The sequence below is a fragment of the Pezoporus wallicus genome, unplaced genomic scaffold (assembly GCF_028554395.1).
Source record: "Pezoporus wallicus isolate ANWC-B61680 ecotype Strahan unplaced genomic scaffold, APGP_CSIRO_Pwel_v1 contig_5879, whole genome shotgun sequence".
NCBI classification, from domain to species: Eukaryota; Metazoa; Chordata; class Aves; order Psittaciformes; family Psittacidae; genus Pezoporus; species Pezoporus wallicus.
The window spans coordinates 1,574,779-1,595,682 of record NW_026637549.1 but is presented as its reverse complement, the minus strand read 5'-3'; the positions used below and the strand labels follow the sequence as shown (position 1 = coordinate 1,595,682).

Here is a 20,904-nt window from a genome sequence, read left to right as displayed (position 1 = left end):
AGTCTTGATACATGTATGATTGAAGCATTTTGCTGACTGTTTTTCCAGACCAAAAGGCGAAGAGTTCATCCAAAGGGCAAGAGTTTGTCCATTTACGCTTGTTTCGTATTACCACTTCCTTAGTATCTGGAGTATGAAAAATCATGTGGGGTATCATAATTTCTTAAAAGCTTAGCCTTCCTTCTTGCTTAATTTCAGTTGCTTAGCTTTTCAGAGCTAACAGTCAAAGCAGTCCGTCACGGGATATGTCTGAAGTCAGCTACCGTTTGCCACCATGAGGCTGCCTGTAGTTCTTGAGCATGCACATTCTCAAGTCAGTTCTGATATCTCTTTGCGGTAATTCTTTTGCTGCCTTGATACATTTTTGTAGCCAGTGAACATTGATCTTCTTAGGGATGAGTTCCTCTTGTGGTAATGTATCCATTAAAGCAGAATTTGTATTCATCTCCCTAGTACGTGTTTACCTCTATACAGAGATACGAAGTCTCAGCCCTTCCCATAGAATGTCATTACTTCATTACTTCATACATGTCTCTTTGGCAAGGGCTGCAATCTGGCCTTTTTTTACACTGTTAATCTTTTTCAGTGACATGCCTACTTAAGTTTTAACATTCAGCATACAAATCCATGAGTGCTAACTAGGTCAGATAGTTTTATATCTAAATTATTCTTGCCTGCTTTTTTTTTTTTTAAATTAATTCCCACGAAGTTATGCAAAATGGTTGGTCAAGTGTCTCGTAAAAACAAACCAAAATTCATGTTAAGAAGTAACTTGTTCTCTTATAGTTAGTAGATAACATAATTAATATAACTTTAGAAAATAAAAAATCTAATTTTGGTTCATGATTACGGCAGTGTCCTTAATATTTAGCATACCCTTATCTGAACTGTGGAGGAAAACAATAGTGATGCCATAGGTGTATCAACATATTCAATCTGTTTATACCGTTTCACTTCTGTTATGTGCTATTCAGTTATTTCTTCTTGATATACTCTGAATTGTGTGCTTGCACAGATAGCTTGTAGAAAGTGAACTATTGATTGCATGCGTGGAAGGGTACTGAAACCCTTTGTGTATATGGATAAAAGCTCTAAATTGGAAGTTCTTGTTTCATTTTGTGTTGTTTCAAGACTGATTTATAAAATGCTAGTTCTTTTGATTTTTAGGACACCTCTCTTTTATTCAGGATCTGAGGGATTTTAGGGAACTGAGTTCTTGCCACCAAAAGCAGGAGGCAAAAGACAAATGTTGTTTAACCTGTGTTGCCAAGGCTATTATAAAGTGTTAATATTCATGAAATATTTTTCACCTCTACTTCAAGTACTGGTTGAAACCCCTTATACTGAGTGTTGTGCCTGTTGTTTACCATCTGCCTTTTCTTTGTGCTGTGGATATTTCTTTATCTTCTTCCCTCTTTTCAGTCCTAAGGAAGTGAAAGAACAATGATGTTAATTGCAGCTCTGGCAACAGCTTTAGGCTTCTGGTGTGAGAAATGAAATTTCTTGGACCATCAACTGCTTTTCCATTTAAAGGAATTGGCTCTATCATCAAAAAGCATATTGATACTTAATCACATCTGTATATATGTGATTGGTTGCCTATATTGAAGTTTCTAATTGCTGACCAAATAGGTGGTGGTTCTGAGAGTGCTTTTTGCCTTTCAGAAAGCATTCAGCTGAGGCTGTTGCTTTTCAGACTTGTGGGGGGAGAAGTGGTAGATCTGTAGTATTCATTTTCCTGTCTTTCATCTTGTGATGTTAATCTGTCCCTGTGCAAAGCTGGTCGTAAATTAGTATTGGGAAAAAGATAGTAATAAAAATATAAGTAAAATATAAATTTCTCCTTTTTCTGCTTTTCATTTAGAGAAAAGACTAAAATGATTTCTCATTTGCTGTGTTGAATATTCTCTTGATGAATTAGCCATTTACGGTAGAAGCTTCTGGTTAGCTAACAGAAACACTGAATGGTCAGGTTATGTATCCTTCTCTAATGCACACAAGGTTTTAATCTAGAGAATAAAATATATTACTTTCTGCGATAGAGGCAGAAGCTCCTAGCATTTCTAGTTTAGAAGTGAAAATACATAAAGGCATTGAAGAAGATGAGCATGTATTTAAACAATAGCATATTAGAATATTAGTATTTTTAAATGTCACTGGCTTTAAAAGGGTCAAAATATTCAAGAGACAACAGATGTGTTATCTATCTCTAGTTATTTCTAAGGCTTAAATCCTGTTCAATGAAAGAAGAGAAGCACCTTTCCTGTCCTTGCCTTCTCCATTACCTCCAAGTTACTGGCATGTATTTGAAGTTAAAACTATGAACTAAAAGGCTTAAAAAAAAAAATTAAAAAAATTAGGCTTAAAAATACATATATAAAAATGCATTTTGGTATACTGTTTTCTTTAAAAGAAAACTAAGGTTTCTAATAGAAAATAGATAACAAAAAGAAAACCCTAGCTTTTTAATAGTTAAAATCCCCCAACAAAACAACTCACCCCAAACCAAAACATTAGTTATCCTTTAAGCATAGTGAAAGTAATACTGAGATTTTTCTAAGCAGGTTTTTGCCCTTGAACTCAATTATGGTGCTACTAACATCATTGGTGTTAAGATTTTAAAGTTATCTATAAGTATCTGGAGCAGAAGAGCAGTTAGACCTGCTTTTATTTTTTGTTCTCATATGTAGAAAAACAGATAAAGCTGGATGTAAGGAAACCAGAGTATCAAGTGAAATTTTATTATCTATTACCAAGTTATAATTTTGTGTAGCTTTTTTTTATTGTTGTTGTTGCCTTGGAGTTGTTACCTACCTGCTTCTGAATTACTGAACCTCTGGAGTACATTGGCTGATTCCTGGCTTGGGAATCAAAACCTTCAAATCAAAACCTTCATATTTTTAGCTTGGTTGACAATTTTATTCTAATCATATAAATAAGAGTATTGTATATCAACAGCAATCTATGTTAAAAAAACGTATTACTTCCACACATTTCAAACCTGACATAACTTTGCGAGTTCTGTGGTAACAAATGTTGGTCAGCTCTCCTTTAAATTGAATGCTTTGAAATTCAGTAAAAATCTATGCATATTTAGTCTCCCAAGGCTAGTCTGAGCAGCAGTAACTTCATATTCCTTTTTGTTTTTTTTAAATGTTTGGCTTTTTAAAGGTTACATGTTTTGATTATACTATAATTGGCACAGCCTTTAGGTTTTTATCTATTTCTTAGTAAAACCAGTTCTGTGTTTATGTTTTAGTACCCTAGTATCATAACCCGTAAACAAATTACTGCTGTTGTAACAAGGTTGAACTTTTTGTAATGGTTGATTTTTCCTTTATGCTTTCATTATATCGTAAAGAAAACAATAATAAAATTAACTAATAATAAAAGTAACTAATAATGAAATTAACCTATTTAACTATAAGTCGTAATTTAAATATCAGTGTAGAATTGTGAGGGAAGAAGTCAGTGCATTTCTGATCTAACATTCTTTTAAAATAAATGGTCCAGGAGAGCATTTATTTAGATTTTTATATGCTGATTTAAAACCAAAACAAAAAAGGCACCAGAAAACTCTAGCACACCAAAAAATTCACAATCCCCCAAAAACCAGCAGCTTGGGTTTGACTTCAGTTTTCTTCTAGGTTTATACCTTGAGTGTGTTCTTCTGTTGTGATAATACAAGGCTGGGAAACTTTATACTTAATATTTTGTCAGTTGTTTTGAGCTTCATGTGACACTGTGAAGGAGCACTGTACTAGGAGAGTAAACAGTGAGAATTGTTATTTTATAACTTGTTGTGAAATATTTTCTAGAGGGGGTAAAAGTTTACTTGTTCTGCCTGGTATTTCTTTTTCATTTTAGGGGGTTTGTGGTTACTCTTTTATTTGGAAAAAGCAACTCAGAAAAATATCTTGAGCAGTGTGAACATTCATTTCTTCCTTATACATCAGTTGGGATCCCTAAGGTAAGGAGAGCTTACTGTTTTTCAATTCTAGATCAGATTTTATAACTTTGAATATTAGAATGATGTTAGAATCAGTGTTACTCTAAGGACTGCACCCATTTTCCAGGATAAAAGAATCTGCTTTTATGTTTTGAGTCAGCTGCAGTGTGCAAGTAAAATGCAGGATTTTTCCTTTTGGAAATACAGGCTTTTTAAGCACTATGGGATGTTTGTTTCAAATATTGTTTCGGGCTTCATTGTGAGAAATGAATTAAGATGTGATTTGCTAATATTATCTAAGAGGGAATTATTAAACCATTCCTTTACAGACTCCCTGTGTGTGTTGGGTTTTTTTGGTGGGAGTGATAGCTCCTCCTTGCCTTTTCTTGTAAGATTGTCATGATTATTTAGGATTCTTCTGTCACTGGATCTGTAGTCGCTCCAGTTTTGATTCTTTCAGTTGTCTGTGTCAGAAAGTTGCTTGCCTAACTATGAAGTTTAAACTGTAATAAAGTCTAGATTTACAGTACTTCAGGGATGTAGAAGTTACCATCTTTGGCTGTCTTTAAGACAAGCAAAAGTCTTGCAAATTCATAGATAAATGTAGAGCAGCAGTGACATCCGCCTTTCAAATTTGTAATAGCCAAGAGGCAGAAACTCTAGGAATTCCTGGTTTATGAGCCAGTATATCTTGGCAACTTGGAAGTTTAGATATGTCTTGGCCTAATCCATTTGCAGTCATCAGAATAGAGAGAACACTTTAACCCAGAGTTTAAAGTGTTTATTCTCACAACTGTTTTTACTGAAATGTCCTGCCCTTTCTTAGCTGTCAGATCATTACAATTCATGTTGTCTGTAAAGGGTGTGTGTGTTTAACTTTATCTGTAGGACATAGAAATCTATTTTGTGATTCAGCAGTATGTTTTTTAATCACAGACCTTTTTTTGTCAACGGTTCATAGCTCAGTTGGTAGGTGACCTTTTCACATAAGATTCCAATCTGTTGAGATAAACCTGGAACTTACGTATAAAATAACCTATAAAGTAATATCACTGATCCAAATGAAAAATAATAGTTTGAGGCTGAAAAAGGGCAACCAGGTAACGATTCTATTCTGCTAATGAAACCTCATTTTAGGGGACTAAGGTTCTTGATGTTACATAGACATTAGTGCTTAAATGGATTGTGGAGTATTGCTTATGTCTCATGTTTTGAAAGCAGATTTACTAGGTTTTGCGTCTTTTAAATTTCGGCTACATCGCTGAAACTTTTTATTATGATATTGTTACTTTTTGAGCTTAGTATGTATGTATGCTCTGGTTAAATAAAAGAATCATATGTTGTGGTTTGGTTGTTTTTTTTAATTGTGTTTTGGTTTGGTTTTTTTGTTTTGGTTTTTTTTTTTTTTTGTTTTGGGCTTTTTATGGTTTTGTTGTTTTGTTGTTTTTTTTTTTTTTTTAATCCTTGCCAGTTTAGTAGTTTGACTTCTGATTTGAGTGTGGATTATTGACAAATCACTCTTCTCAAGTGACCTGTTTTGGCTAATCTCTGCATTTAAGTTCTGCGCTATGAAGGTACTTATTTTTAGTTGGCTCACCAAATAGTATTTGAAGTTGTTTTCAAAGTGAAATCTATCTTCTGCAATAGTGTTTCGTATTTCTTTTTTGCCACTGTATTAAAAGAACATTAGGTAGTGTAGCAGAGCTTTTCAGTAGCAGTGCAAGAAAAAAGCAGTCCTAGCCAAAACCAAATATATAGTTTGCTTGGAATCCCTTTTTTGCCATTTCTGTATTAAATGTCTGCTAAGTTACCTTTATTGGAAAGTAATATTTTTTAATTTTTTTTTCCATGTTTTAAAACCCTTGTGGCCCTAAGGGGTCTTGAACTGCAAATATTCTTTCAAGTGGCTAGTGTATATGTTATGCATCTTCCATGATCCAAGTATGAACTGAATTTTCCTTACTATGAAATTATTTTGTGATACTGTTTTTTGAGAAGTAATTTGATAACGTAGGTTCTTTTTAAGAAGCTCTTTTCCCCAAAGTCAATCAGAGTTTTATTGATTGTAGAGGTTTTGGTTATTTGGGGATGAGAACCATGTTACAGATTGATACAGATGTTTTAAGTCCTCTGTGTTTTGCGCATTCAAGAAATCTGTGACTGCAAGTATGCAATTTGGGAAATAGTGTTAGAGTCCAAATGAGGCATTTTTCATATCTAAGAGTTACCAAGCATAGTTTCAAGAAAGGACTTTAGACATATCTGCTAGTGCTTTTTATTTTGCAGCTGGGTTTCCAAATGCGGCTTTATGTATGCAGTTCTCAAACTGCAAACAATATTTACAATTTAACAATTGTAAAATTTTACAATTTAGGCTCTTTTCACAATTTTTTGGCAATTTGAACTTTACTGTGCTTAGTAGAAATATTTAAACATGCCATTCTGTATTGTTTTGGTAATTTTAGCGCTGTCAAGACAAAATATTTTGCCAATTCATTAGTGTATAACTGGGAGTATTTGAATGACTCAACATTATTCATTTTAAAGTAGTGTTGAACTGTCCCCTTATCTTGAAAGTTTAAAAATATACAGATTTTTCCAACATAATACTATTTTTGCATTGGGATACAGAACTGGTTAAGTAGGAAGAAGAGGAATGTTTTCTGGCCTCAGGTATTTCACTGCCATTCACTTTTAACAGGTTTGAAGGAGAGCTACTTAGGAAAAGCCATGTAGATTAGAAATACTGGCTATATGGTTTATAATTTTTTCATTTATGGTTTTTGCCAGTTCTTCTGTGTTTCCAGTGTAGTCATAACTTTCTCTCTATATCAAATAATAAAATAGCTTGATTTATTTTGAATAATAGTGCGACCTATTTAGTCATTATTTCTGTGAAAATAAAGGGATTTATTGCAGATTTCTTCTTAAGTTTATAGATTGACACTGCATTATTCCACTTAGAGAAGCACTGATAAAGGGTATTTTTCAGTGTGTCACTTGCAAAAAGTCTGCTCTGATGAAGTTGTTATTAGAGTTAACTGCTCTGAGTTGCATGTCCTGCTATAAGATATTTTACTCCACCATCAGTTACATTTTAAAGACTCATCTGCCAAGTAGTGATGGTACGAAAGAGTAATTTTTCTTCTGGCATATTCAGTAAACTGAAATGGATGAAGAAATTGAGAGGCAAAAACCCCAAACAGCTGAACAATTGTATTATTTCCTTCTGATTTAGTATTTTAGCAAGCTTGCTCCTTTACAGTAAACAGGTAAGAAGTAGGTTTTCAGGTTAGTTCCTCACCATTATTTACTATATAGTGATATTGTTGCTCAGAGAGGTGGTAGATGTCCCATCCCTGGAAACATTCAAGATGGTATTGGACAGGACTCTCAGCAACCTGATCTAATTGATGATGTCCTTGCTCATTGCATTTGGTTGGACTAGATGATTTTTATCTCTTCCAACTCAAGCCATTCTATAATGCTATGATTATATCTTTATTACTCTCTACATTTCATGTTATCATAAAGTCATTACTGGAAGTGTGTACATATGTATATATCATGATCAGTAGAGCTGATTCTTAATTATAGATAAAACCTGTAGAGTTACATTTCCTAATCTCTTTCAAGTGCATAGAAGAAATGAAACGCGAAGCCAGACCAATTAAGATTGACAGAAGACTGACGGGTGCGAATATAATTGATGAGCCTTTGCAGCAGGTAAGTTTGGTTTGGTTTGTTTTTGTTTTGTTTTGTTGGGGTTTTTGTTGTTCTTTTGTTTGGTTGGGTTTTTTTTGTTGTTTTTTTTTTTTTATGGGGGGTGTTTGTTTTTTTGGTTTTGGTTGTGTTCCCCCCCCTGCCCCCAGTAGTGACTGTGTGGTAGCCAAGTACTTGAGATACAAATACAAGTTGAGAAACTCTATTATATTTAAGAGTATTATGCAAGTTGCATTGTTTCACTCACAGTTTCGTAAGGGTAGGGGGTTGTATGGTTCACTATGTTTTAATATGGTTGCTGTTGTATTATCAGGCACAAGAAGCTATTTTTTGTTGTCGTGTGTTCATTAGTTCATCTTCATTTTTTTCCTTTCTGATTTCAGGTAATCCAGTTTTCTCTGAGAGACTATGTGCAGTATTGGTATTACACACTAAGTGATGATGAATCGTTCCTTCTGGAAATCAGGCAGGCTCTTCAGTATGCACTTGTTCAGTTTTCTGCCAGGTAAGATTATCTGTATTTATGTCAATACACTGCCTAAACAAGTGGACACATACCTCTGTGGGATGTATGGTAGTAGATAAATGATTGAGTTTATCTATTAGCTAGTTCAGAGCATTTTATAGAATATGTAAAATTTTAAGATCATAATCTAAGAACTACAGTCTTCTGCTCGTCCCTTAAAGAATGAATGGAGATGATCCTTGTAGTCATGGTCTTTTTCAAAATTTAGATGTCTGAAATTAGTGAATTTTTTTTTTTTCCTGCAACTTAAGCATGGAGTTGCAGTAATCTGCACCTTTTTGTATGCAGGTTTGTTTCATAAACAGCAGGGCTATTCCAAAGGTAAGTCAATAAGACAAATAAGCCTTTAATTCAAACATCTCTATCAGCTCTGATAACTTTTTTAAAGTGGCATTACTCCTCAATATATAAGAACGATAAGTATTTTTAAAGGAATGGTAGTCTGGGGAACAAAATGATATGACATGTATGTAAATGATTTTTTTCAATCAGGGTTGATTCAGAAGAAATGGATAGTTTGTTAATTGTACAATGTTTTTTCTGCTATTTAAGTAAGTAGTAGGAAGTCAGGAAATTCATCTGGGAAATTATTTATCATCTTTAGTATGACTTATTTCTCAGCCCAAGTACCACATGCCTTTTTATCTGTCTACACGTTTGTTAGGTTTGATTTCAGGTATTCATCCACTGTGCTGATCGTTGTCTGTTTTCTCTTCAGAAGTGTTTGTGGGTCACCTAAATGTAATAAACTTAGCAATTTTGATGAGTTGCTGTTCCTCCCTCTGTTACTTGAAAATATAAATCACTGTGCATTTCTGGCAAGGTCTGAAACAGAGAGCTAGGTTTAAGCTTGAAAAAAATTATTATAATAAAATCTTACTGATTGAGAAATAATGGAAAACCTTGGAAATAGCGAAAGCTAGGCTAAATAAAATGTACATTGCAGCAAGCAATCCAGTGCTTGCGTGAAATGGACCTGGCTTCAGTGTTTTTGTCTATTTGGCAGAGTTACTTCATTGAACAGGATCAAGCACTGGGTTTGTGTCAAAGCAGGTCAAGTTATAGCAAATTTGATTTTATTTTTTTTCCCCTACAGTACTATAGCTCTTCAAAAATAGCTACTTGTTCTGTGCAGTTGTATTGTTCTGTACAATGGGTTTCACAGGGCTGCAGCAGTTGCTGTTATTAAGAAAAAATGATGTAGTGCAATGACTGTGGTTGGATAGAGCTGTAGTAGTCTTAGTACCATCATCTGGGTATATTTCATATACCCAGTGAGCTTCCGGAGAGAATGAATGCGGTGGGATATTGTGGGGGTTTTTTTTGATGTTTGTTTTCCTTGTTAGTTATGCCTTTGGGAGATTGATGTAATGCTGCCATCTAGTGCTGTTGTGTGTTTCATTGACTGTGTGGACGGTTTGGATTGACTGCCCTTTGGGACATCTCTGCTTCTTATTTCCCCATCTAGATTTTGCAGTAGGCTTCCCTCTCTTCCAGAGCTCCTTATCCTATTCTCTGTCTTTAAGGTGAGGGTGAGAACACAGAAAAGGAAGTGTTGTAGAAGGATTCTGCTATAACAAAGTGGAGAGAAGTCAGGTGGAATATTCAGTGGAATCCTTAATGCAGAGTAAAGCCATCAGTAACGTCAAGCTTTGTTAGCCTTTTCATTTTGTCTAGTAAGGCATGAACATCATCGGAATCTCTCTGTATCTTCTTCATACCACTGAGGAAATAGTTATATGAAGATGTAACTGTGACTATGACAACTAACCTGTGTGCATTGTTGGAGATTAACAAAAATTACCCCTTACACAAGCTTGTGGAACCAGTTGTTGATAATACTAGGTCACTTGTAGTTTCAGGAGAAACATATGTTTTTTCACTCGTGTGTACTGCAAATTCAGAAGACAACTATTTTGTTTCAGTGCCTTCCAAAACAATAGGAAGTACAGTTGGAAAAGACCTGGGGAGTATTGTAGTTTTAGGTTGTAGACTGTTTACATCAAGATTTTTTGCAGATGAATCAGAACACTATTCCAGATACTAAAGTTGACCTTAAAAGTAATTCAAGCATAAATATTAATATGGTGCGAGAGTGGTATTTTACAATATTTGATTTGTTTTGAGTGGATAGGCAATTGGGAAGCAGATTTATTTATTTGCTTTTCCATGTTTACTATCTGTGTGCCTCTTGGCAGGGAGGAAGGGCAAGTAGAAATTTATTATTCTTTGTGTTCAGGATAAAGAAATTAATTTTCATGCATGTCCTTTTCCAATAGGTCAAAGGAAACAGACTGGCAGCCTTATTTCACTACACGACTTGTTGATGACTTTGGCACTCATCTTCGAGTTTTCAGAAAAGCTCAGCAAAGAATAGCAGAGAAAGGCGATCAGATGAAAGGTAACGTAATGATGTAAAGATATTTTTTATTTAAGTCTGAGTAGGCAGGTGTCTTACATATATGAAATACAGTTAGCTTTGTAATTCAGGTTTACTCTCAAGTTTCTAGTCTTTACAAAAAAGTATGTTTCTTTTTATTTTGTATAGATCAAGCTGAGGAACTTGTAGATACATTCTTTGAGGTTGAAGTGGAAATGGAAAAAGAAGTCTGTCGTGATCTAGTCTGCACTTCTCCCAAAGATGAAGAAGGTCTCTCAATATTACCTTCTGTACTTGCTTTTAGTATAGCAGACTAAATGAAAACACTTAACAGTTGTGTTCACAATATGAAATATACTGAAATCTTAACATGTGACTTTCAAAGTGTGATTATCTACTTTACATGTATATTTTATATTTCCTAATTTATGTTTTCTAATTTGTACATATTAATGCTGTAAATTATAAAGAGGTATGTATGTATGTAGCTACTCTTCATTGAGAAAATTTTAATATAGAAATATGTTAGAGATAAATATGATAGATAGAAATATGCCTGAGAGGCAGTGGATGGGTTTGTGTATTCTCACTGCCTTTTGTTAAATCGGCCTTCCTTATTGCTACTCTGTAATCTTCATTTAAAAAAAATCAGTTGTCTTTATAAAGTGTGAAGGAGGGGAAGAATCATCTCCATATGTTAAATAAGAAAAATACATTGGAGTTAATTTTTGCTTTTTGGAGTTTGGTTTTCTTTTGCCTAGGTTTTGAGACCAAGACCTGTCTCAGATCAACATCAGTGCAATTTATATTCAGTCTGAAAGTTGTTAGTGTGATACTTGGACTTTAAGAATATATATGACTGTATATTTGAATTTAATATTAAGGATTTATCTGTCGGTTTTTATGATATCAGATAAGATGTGAAACAAAATAATATAACATTGTGCTGAGTGTTTCTTGTTCTCCCTCCCTAGGATTCCTAAGGGATCTGTGTGAGGTTTTACTGTATATATTGCTACCTCCTGGAGACTTCCAGAACAAGATCATGCGATACTTTGTCAGGGTAAGTGCGTTCCAATTCTTTGGTTTAGTGTCATGAAAAGAAATAAATTATATGAACTGCATTTCTTATTTTGTAAAATTGATCTAATAGGTTATTTTTAATGCAGTACAATCTTGATACACATTGAATATCAGGGAAGCGTTTGTGAAATGTTTTTGAAGTTCCTTTTACCTTTAGCAACATTAAAGAAGCTTAATAAGATGGATGTTGTTTTTCTTGAAGTATTAATTTACCTATTATTACTTGGAACACGGAGTGCTAGTGCCTACTGAATGTTTTAATGATTTTTTTTTTTGTTTAGTCTCTACACAGGCTACATTGTTGCAGTTATATTAGCTTTATGAATAAATGTATAAAATGAGTTGTTGTATTTTGTTTTTCAGGAAATCCTCTCCCGAGGAATTCTTCTTCCATTAATAAACCAGCTCAGTGATCCTGATTATATTAATCAGTATGTCATATGGATGGTAAGATTTATAATGTTTAAAATGAGAGATATTTCCAGACTATTTTCATATAGAGTTTTATTTGTGTTCCCTGTAATCATGGCAGATAGATATCTGGTAGAAAAGTTATCAGTGGATACATCAGCTGGGATGGTGAACTTAACAGCTGCTATGTTAAAATATATTTATATATTGTTATAAAAATATATATGTATGTATACACGCACATTCACACTATGTGTGTATTATCTGTATATGGTTGCGGTGGTTAGGCAGAAGTTGCCTGGCTGAGGACAGATAAATGACAGTGTAAAGCTGAGTCTCCTGTTGGGTTTACTTAGCTGTTCAGGAAGTGTGGCAGTAACTGTGGAAGTTTTTTTCCTTGACTATTTTTGCAATGTGTCCTTTAAAGCTTAAGAGGCTTCCAGGATGACAAGGAGTGAGATGGGTTTTTTTTGCTTCTGCTAAGGAATCTCAGGGTAATTGGTTTAGGGGTATTTGTGGAAAAGGTTAATAAATTAACTGAGTGGGAAGAAATTAAGTCTTTACTTTGATATCTCTCCAGTGCACCTGCAACCCCCTACTCCAACATTTAAAAGTAGTACTGTAAAGTAAAATTAACATAAATAGAATATTCACACTTTTTAATTCATGTTACTGAATTTTTTGCAGAGCAAGTTAAAACTTACAGTTATATCTCCCCCACCCCCACCAGTTCTCTACTTTTATTTGTATATTTTAGTCTAATAGAGTGTGTTCAATTACTATGCTGAAAACCAAAGCATATGAAACTATGCTGAAATTTGGATTTCAGTGTAAAAGTTCTTATGCCTGGAATGAACTGAGGTGTATGTGTATAATGTTCCTTTCATTCCAGCCAGTTCAATTTCAGGTAAAAGTTTGCATGCTGCTTTTCTGCAGCAACCTAGCTTTAATAAGAGCAAACACCGCTGCTCATATGGACTAAGCTTTTCAATTTTTGTTTCCCCTTTCCTCCTACGCATGTTCTTTATTTGTAACTTAGCCTCATTCTTTATTTACTGAGCACTGCCCCCAGCTGCATCCAAAGATAGAATTCTGAGGTTTTTTTATAAAGCTTTCTGTTATGTTGGTGATGTCCCAAATACTAATTTTCATAATTGCTTTCTGAGACACAGAAGTAAATGTGCTGGGGGAAAGATAAGGAAGAATTAATGCTTTCAAAAATTTAATAGAAGTCTTACGAAGTAAAGATTGCAGCAGAAATTAAGGTCAGAAGTAGAGATGACTGAAATAAATTCTAGCTTCTTTTGGAACCTGTGACATAAAATCAGATTTGAATGAATATATTCAGTTTCTGAAAGTAAGAAGTTTAATTTCATGTTTCTAGGCACACTACAGTTTGATACTAATTATCTTGCAGTAAAATTAAAAGTTAATCTAAACTTGTCTCCCTTCAGTGTGAAATTCAAGTTTCTACAAAATGTTTGAATTTCAAGTATTGCTTGTACTATTCAAAATCTAGTAAGATTTTCCATTAGATTAGATCAAAGGTATCTAGTCTTCATTCTTTGTGCTCTGTGCAACTTGTGTCAGTGCACTTCTGCAGTACAGGCCAAGAACTGCATTTTCATAGCAAAACAAGTGTTTATAAAAGATGTAGGTAATGTGACTTTTTGTGGCTTTGGATGATAAAGACAGCCCTAGAACTCAACCCTCTGCACCTGCATGCAGATACTATAAAGCTTCCAGCCTTTCCCTGATCTCTACATTGCATTCACAACACAGTTTCCAGTGACCCTGGTGGCACAGCAGGCTTTCTCAACTTGCACAAATTCCTTCTGAGTCTCTTGAGCAGGTTCCATCTATGCCAACAGTGGAAAAACAGTACATACTGAGATACCCTTTGTCAATACTATTAAGCTATCAAATTAGGGTTTCAGAGAGGGTATTTATTAATTCAGTAATTTCCTTTTTTGTTTTCCTTTTTTTTTTCTCAGTAGGTTATGGTTACATTGTAGAATGTTTTCATTCTTTTTGTAATTCTGTATCTTAAGAAACCATTACACTGGGACATGTACACTTGCAGGGGACCTTGGCAAAGCTGGAACCTTTTTCAGTGGTCTCACCAGTTTCTGCCTGCTTAGCTAAGGAGGTGGGTAATAGCAGAAGATGTTTGATGGGGTTTTAGACAAGATCATCAAGTAGGCTGATGAATTTCCGTGTGTCTTTGTACTTCTTGAAAACAGAAAATTATGGCGTGAAATAGGTTTTGACTGCAAATGCTGCTTCTTCCTCAGTCTGTGTAAAAATTTATTACCAAAAGGAAGGTTTAGAAGTAGCAAAGTGTTTTCAAAATGATGCTTTGCAGTGCTGTATCAGAATAATTCACTTAATGAAAAATCATGTCCTGCTTTTAGTTGTATTACATTATTTATACTATAAAACTTTCTGTTTCAGATTCGTGATTCCAACTGTAATTATGAGGCCTTTATGAATATTATTAAATTAAGTGATAATATAGGAGAGTTGGAAGCAGTGAAAGATAAAGCAAGTGAAGAACTTCAGTATCTCCGATCTCTAGATACAGCAGGAGATGGTTAGTGCTATATTTTCAAAATATGAAATGGAGATGCCAACATGATTTTGTGCTTATTGGGTTGGGATTTTGGGTGTTTGTTTTTTTTTCTTTTTAATACATAGACTAACTGGTTAGGTATGTATACTTCCTATTGAATTGAAAGTTGCCTGACTGGTGGTTTTGAATTTCAGTAATACTTTAGTATTGGTAGTCAGTTAACATTTAATCCAAAAAAGGAAAAAGAAGAATATTTATTCTTGTTCACTTTTATCAGTAAGGTATTAAAACTGAAAAAAATCCTCTTCTCTTCAAAGCCAGTGTGTTTTATATGTGGTGTTTCACTTTTTGTATGGTATTTTTACAGCATTTCAGAAAAAGAGTTTATTTACTCATCTGCATTGCTTAATCCTCTTTGTTTTTGCTTTCAGATATCAACACTATAAAAAATCAAATAAACAGTTTATTATATGTTATTAAAGTATGTGATTCAAGAATTCAGAGGTTGCAGTCAGGAAAAGTAAGTGTTTATGAATTTTTTAGTTCCGAAAGAGTAAAGTTTCAAGTGACTTGCAACTTCAGTCTGGTTTTCAATTCTTGTGTTTTGAAACACAACTTGAAGCATGCAGTTATAGCCAATGTATTATAAAACTATATATATATATATATATATATATATATATATATATACACACACACACTATAGTTTGTGTGGTATTTGCAGTTTAAGTACTGAAAAAATTTCTAGAGGTTAAAAAATTCAGATGTTTTTTTGATTCTGGCTTAGGTAGTTTAAATATGTCAGTACATCTTAAACTGTTCTTACCCTCTCAATACAGGAGTTACACCAAAATGTTATGTAAGTGCAAAGCATCTTTGTATTTATACACCTAGATTCAATTCTTTTTTTGCTGCTCCAGTGCATTCCTTGTGGGCTTCAAGCTCATTACTTTTTGGCAAATCTCTCTCTTCCTCCTGATAAATGTACCTCTCACTGATTATTTCATAACAACTTGTAGGCTCAATGTATTGCCTTTAATTAGACATATTTACCTGTTTTTTTTCAATGAAAAGCCTAAGGCAGACTGGAGTTTAAGTTTGTGAACCTCATGTTATTTTGCTTTCTTATTTTATATATCGTTTCATATTTTAAGGTTGGCAAAGTCCGTATGTTTCACTTTTCTTGGTTTCTTGACTCTATTAATTGGACCTACATGTGGCTCCAAGATAATGTTAATCTGGTGTATATTGACTGTTAACATGATTAAGTTTTCTACAGCTGGACCCAGAATCATTACTGTACCATGATGTTACATTAATGGAAGAAAGTTGGACAGAGATTAAATTATGGTGACCTGTACTCCATTAAATACCAAAATTAGTTCACCCTGTTAATTCATTTTCACACTACTGTTACTGTTGATGAAGGATTTGTAGTTAATTTGATCTATATAGTATTACATAAACAGCAGTGTTTAAAACCAGTTTCCCATTTAGCAGAAATAATCCATGTTGACAGCAAATAATTATGATAACATGACTTTACGGTCTTGATCTTCACTTACTAGTGATTGTGAAATTAACCATGGAGAGGCTGCTTTATTATCTATATTGTAAATTATTTTTTATTACCTCTGCCTTGTGGCAAGTAGAAGTTTTAAAAGCTAATTGAAAAAAAATAAAGCCTATGAACCCACTGAACTGTGTCTTACAGGAAATAGATACTGTGAAGCTGGCAGCAAACTTTGGAAAACTTTGCACAGTCCCTCTGGACCATATTCTGGTAGACAATGTTGCACTACAATTTTTTATGGGTAAGTGGTAATTTCTCAGATTTATTATATTTGTAAAGAATATGCTAACTCACAGGACTGTTCGCTCAAAGTCACTAAATACAGATGTCTGAGAGCTGAATGTGTATAAGCCCCTTGCCAGAGAGAACTGAAACATTTTTTGCAAATCAATCTATAGTAACTGTTCAGAACACCACAAGAACTTGTATCAAACTTGTTTGAATACTGATCTCCCTGTAAGACTATTCTTGCAGTGTTTCGTGGTCTGTCACTTAAAGTTTTGTTCTGTTTAGGACAGAATCTTTGCAAGAATTGCTTATAAGTTTATAATTGAAATGACCAAAACTTACCACAGTCATTAACCTTTTGCTGGTCTCACTGAAGCTATTGGAACTAATGGTTATAGATGCTAGATTGAAGCTTAGAAGATTGTAAGGCTACTGAAGGTTGTCTATTTGAGAAGCTAAAATAGAGCATTAATTTATTTACTACTTAAGGTTTATCCTATAATCAAGAAATTGATAGATGGATTAAAGTTGTATAACTAATTTTTAATACTTTCTAATGTTTATCTTCTGTGCATTAATTGGGCTGCTAATGTCATTACCAAGAATATCTGTCAGTTTTGGTGGTGGTGATAATCCTTTTAATGCAATAGAGGAAAATAGAGCAGAGAGGAAGAAGTTCAGGAGGTTCCTGGAATGTGTGGAAGGTAACTTCTTGACACAGCTGTTGAGGGAGCCAACTAGGGAAGGGGCTCCCCACTGGACCTGTTGTTTGCAAACAGAGAAGGTCATATGATGCTTGGAAGCTGTCTTGGCCATAGCTATCATGAAATGATAGTTTTCAGTTCTTGGAGCAGTAAGGGTGGGGGAGTAGCAGAAGTACCATCTTGGCCTTCTGAAGGGCAGACTTTGGCCTGTTTAAGGGGCTGGTTGACAAGAGTCCATTGGGAGGCAGTCCTGGAGGGCAAAGAAGTCCAGGAAGGCTGGGCACTCTTCAAGGTGTCTTGAAGGCACCAGAACAGGCCGTTCGCATGTGCCAGCAGACAAGGTGGTGGGTGTTGGTCTCTTCTCTGAAGTAACAAGTAATAGAACAAGAGCAAATGGCCTCGAGTTGTGCCAAGGGAGGTTTAGATTGGATATTAGGAAAAACATTTCACTGAAAGCATTGTCAGTTGTTGGAACAGCCGGGGGAAGTGGTTGAGTCTCCATCCCTGGAGTTATTTAAAAAAACATGTAAATGTGGCACCTAGTGACAAGTTTTAGTGGTGCAATTAGTGGTGTTGGACTCTGATTTTAAAGGTATCTTCCAGCCTAAGTGATTCTATGTTTCTGTGCGCATGACCTATTAGAATTTAAGTTTGAACTTCTTCTCATCTTCTGTCACACTGTAAAAGTCTGTTATAACCACACAGTAATGTTGGTTTTGCTTTTTACACATGCGTTTTAGGACTCTGTGCTTAATTCCTAGACTTTGCTCCCAACTTCGTTTACTGATTATCACCAGTATGTATGTAGTACATTTTATTTTTGACTCTAGATGAGAGTCAGATGTTCTGAATGCATAACCAGAACCTGAAGTTCAGTGTGTAGTTAACATCATAGAGAATTCTTATTTTAAGATGCACAAGAATAACTATGATTGTGTGGTGGCTGTTTTTTGTAGATTACATGCAGCAGACTGGTGGCCAAGCACATCTGTTTTTCTGGATGACCGTGGAAGGATACAGGGTTACGGCCCAGCAACAGCTGGAGGTACTTCAAAGCCGGCAGAAAGATGGAAAACATCAGACTAATCAAACCAAGGGTCTATTAAGAGCAGCTGCATTTGGAGTTTATGAGCAATATTTATCAGAAAAGGTAGGAATAACTTCTGCATTGTTTGTAATTTATTCTTTATGCAGATGCTTCCTTGGTAATTAGGCTATGTTAATGTGAAATGGATGTGATGTAGCACAAGTTGCTTACAGGTTGGCATTTAAGCTATTACTTGTGTATCTTCTTCCTCCTTATGTTAAGCACATGTCCTGTTTTCCTCCCCCAGCCCCCTTTGATTTTAAAAAGGCTCAAACTAGCACTGACTGTCCTGTCAAATGCACTAAACGTGTTCCTCAGAAGCTGACTTTCTAGAATGGAGAAAAATTAGACAAAATACAAAGACAGAATAAGAAATTCTGTCCCTCTGTGTATGCTGTCCTTTCCCTTCCTTTTGCTCTGCCCTCCACCCCTGCCTTTAAGAAGAATTGTTTTTTGAAACAACCCAACCCAGTATTTTTACAAACATGGATTAAGAATGGTTTTTCAAATAACTTCCTGTTCCTCTCTACAATTGTCTGTGTAAATTGCTCAAATACCACCACTAGGTATCTTTCAATAAGCTAAGCTTGAATGCTTCCAGTAGTCTTGTAGTAAGTGTCTACTATGAAATAAAACACTTGTCAACTTGTGCTAACAAAGCATCTTCGTTCTGAATTTGTGTGTGCATAAAAATCACATCTCACTCAAAAGTTTCCCTCAACAACTCCCCCAAATATCTTGTAATGCATCATTTCTTTAACTTTGGTTTATCACCTCAATAGTCTTATCGACATGGTCGTCTGTGTAGAGGTTGCTGTGTTGGTTTTTTGAGCCAACTGAATGCTCACCAGTTTGAAGTCAGAAGCCACCTAACACTAGATCTATTCCAAAGCCAGTGAAGTCAGCCTCTCAGCTGTGCTGTCAAGTGAGCTGCTTTGGGTCTGATTCAGTGCTGGCTCCCTGTCTCCATTACAGAAGATGGGGAAAGTGTGTGAAATGGGGCTCATCTAAAGGAATGCTTAATGAGCAGTAATTTGAAATGTGTCACCGAGAAATGACTGGGAGTCTGATGGCTGAAACAGCATGCTGATAGCTGTAGTTGCATAAAAAGCCACCATGATTACAGCTACTGGTAAACTTTCCAGAAAGTGTCAGAGTTGACAAACCGTTAGCCTTTCCTCAGATGTTTGAGGAATTCGTACATCTGCTTTCTGGCTTGTTCTTGATTTCTGAATCTAGCTCTTTCTATTCATAAGTAAGTAAATAAATTCTGGTTTTAGGCCTGAGAAAATCTGGTTTAGACATTGCTTCAAAGTAATATGCATAAATTGGTTTTGAAGTGATTCTTAGTATTTGATCCTGAAATCTCTGAGTTTTAATACCAACTCTGAACTTAATTTTTGGTGGACAAGAGGGTTTACAGTGCTCTTGTGTGTCCTAGAGATACTAATCAAGGAATTCAGTTTACTTAGAAAATTGCAGCATTGTATGGTGTTTTATTTGTGAAAATAGAGGCTTTCTTATTTTTATGCTGCAAAAGTTGATTTTGTGCAGGCATCTCCGAGAGTTAATATTGATGACAACTTAGTAGCAAAACTGGCAGAAACACTGAACCATGAAGATCCAACACCTGAAATCTTTGATGATATTCAGAGAAAGGTATGCTTTATTTATCCTGAATTTCATAGGAACTCTTAACCCTTTTGTGGGGTAGGATTATACTGTATTGGCTGAACTGGAGATTTTCAGGAAAGTAGTATGCAGTGCCTTCCCTCTCTTCCTCTCCCTCTCCTCACCTTGTCCCTCTAAGTGTTTGCAGGTCTACATTTATAGTTTATCAACAAAGAAGGACTCGGAGAGAACCTATTCTGAAGTGGGTAAAGGCCAAATATGTTTACAGTGCAATTGGAAAGGTTAAGAAGAGAGGAAGGAAGCATTTAAAGTTCATGTACTGTTGCACTTCCTATCTGTGCATGTCTTACTAGTTAAATATTTTCAGAGACTGTTTTATACTTCTAGCACAGTTAGTTTTCATAACCTTTCGGTTAAGTGTAAGCCTGAATTGAAATTTCACAGACTTGCATTAGAGTTTTAAAGGAAACCCCAGACACACAGAATGCATAGAAGTTGTTCAAGCAGAACTTAGGAAAGCTTGCCTGATAGAAATAAAAAAGCTGACCTTAGAAATACTTTTTACGTTTAATCAGGTGTATGAATTGATGCTGCGAGATGAAAGATTCTACCCTTCGTTCAAACAGAATGTGTTGTATGTGCGCATGTTAGCTGAGCTGGATATGCTGAAGGATCCTAGTTTCAGAGGGTCAGATGACGGTGAAGGAGGTAAGCTGTATATCTTTAAGAGGGATTTCATTGGACCATTTTTTTATGCTTTAAAATGAAAATCAGGAAGTTATCCACACTGCTTTTGAGAAGAAGTTCATGTAGTATCACATCTGATTTTTAAATTAATGTTTAAATTCATGTTTCCTTCTCATGCTGCTTTTGTAAATATTTTTTTTTCTGTAGTAACTTTATTATTATCACATTATTTTTTTTTTAATCTTTGGTAGTAAGTATGGTGCTAAAGTAAATGTGCAACTCTTTTTTTTTTTTTTTCAGAAATGTTTGAGGTTCTTTTAACATATTGGGTTGTTCTGATACATAACTA

General features: G+C 34.8%; 1 protein-coding gene across 10 annotated transcripts in view; it reads left to right on the top strand.

Annotated features, from left to right (window-relative positions):
- SNX13 (sorting nexin 13) overlaps positions 1–20,904 on the top strand; it is a 66,320-nt gene that overhangs the window by 22,259 nt on the left and 23,157 nt on the right. For 9 of the 10 annotated variants that reach the window (XR_008971804.1, XM_057406202.1, XM_057406203.1 and 6 more), the window contains 13 exons: positions 3,868–3,970; positions 7,586–7,675; positions 8,056–8,177; positions 10,478–10,599; positions 10,747–10,848; positions 11,553–11,641; positions 12,025–12,108; positions 14,527–14,665; positions 15,076–15,164; positions 16,359–16,458; positions 18,106–18,299; positions 19,791–19,895; positions 20,444–20,576. Coding sequence is in view for 9 of the 10 variants with exons in the window: in XM_057406202.1 (XP_057262185.1) it covers positions 3,868–3,970; positions 7,586–7,675; positions 8,056–8,177; positions 10,478–10,599; positions 10,747–10,848; positions 11,553–11,641; positions 12,025–12,108; positions 14,527–14,665; positions 15,076–15,164; positions 16,359–16,458; positions 18,106–18,299; positions 19,791–19,895; positions 20,444–20,576 (1,472 nt within the window). In the remaining variant the exon portion in view is untranslated. The remainder of the gene's footprint in view (positions 1–3,867; positions 3,971–7,585; positions 7,676–8,055; positions 8,178–10,477; positions 10,600–10,746; positions 10,849–11,552; positions 11,642–12,024; positions 12,109–14,526; positions 14,666–15,075; positions 15,165–16,358; positions 16,459–18,105; positions 18,300–19,790; positions 19,896–20,443; positions 20,577–20,904) is intronic. The other variant, XM_057406201.1, reaches the window with a different exon arrangement.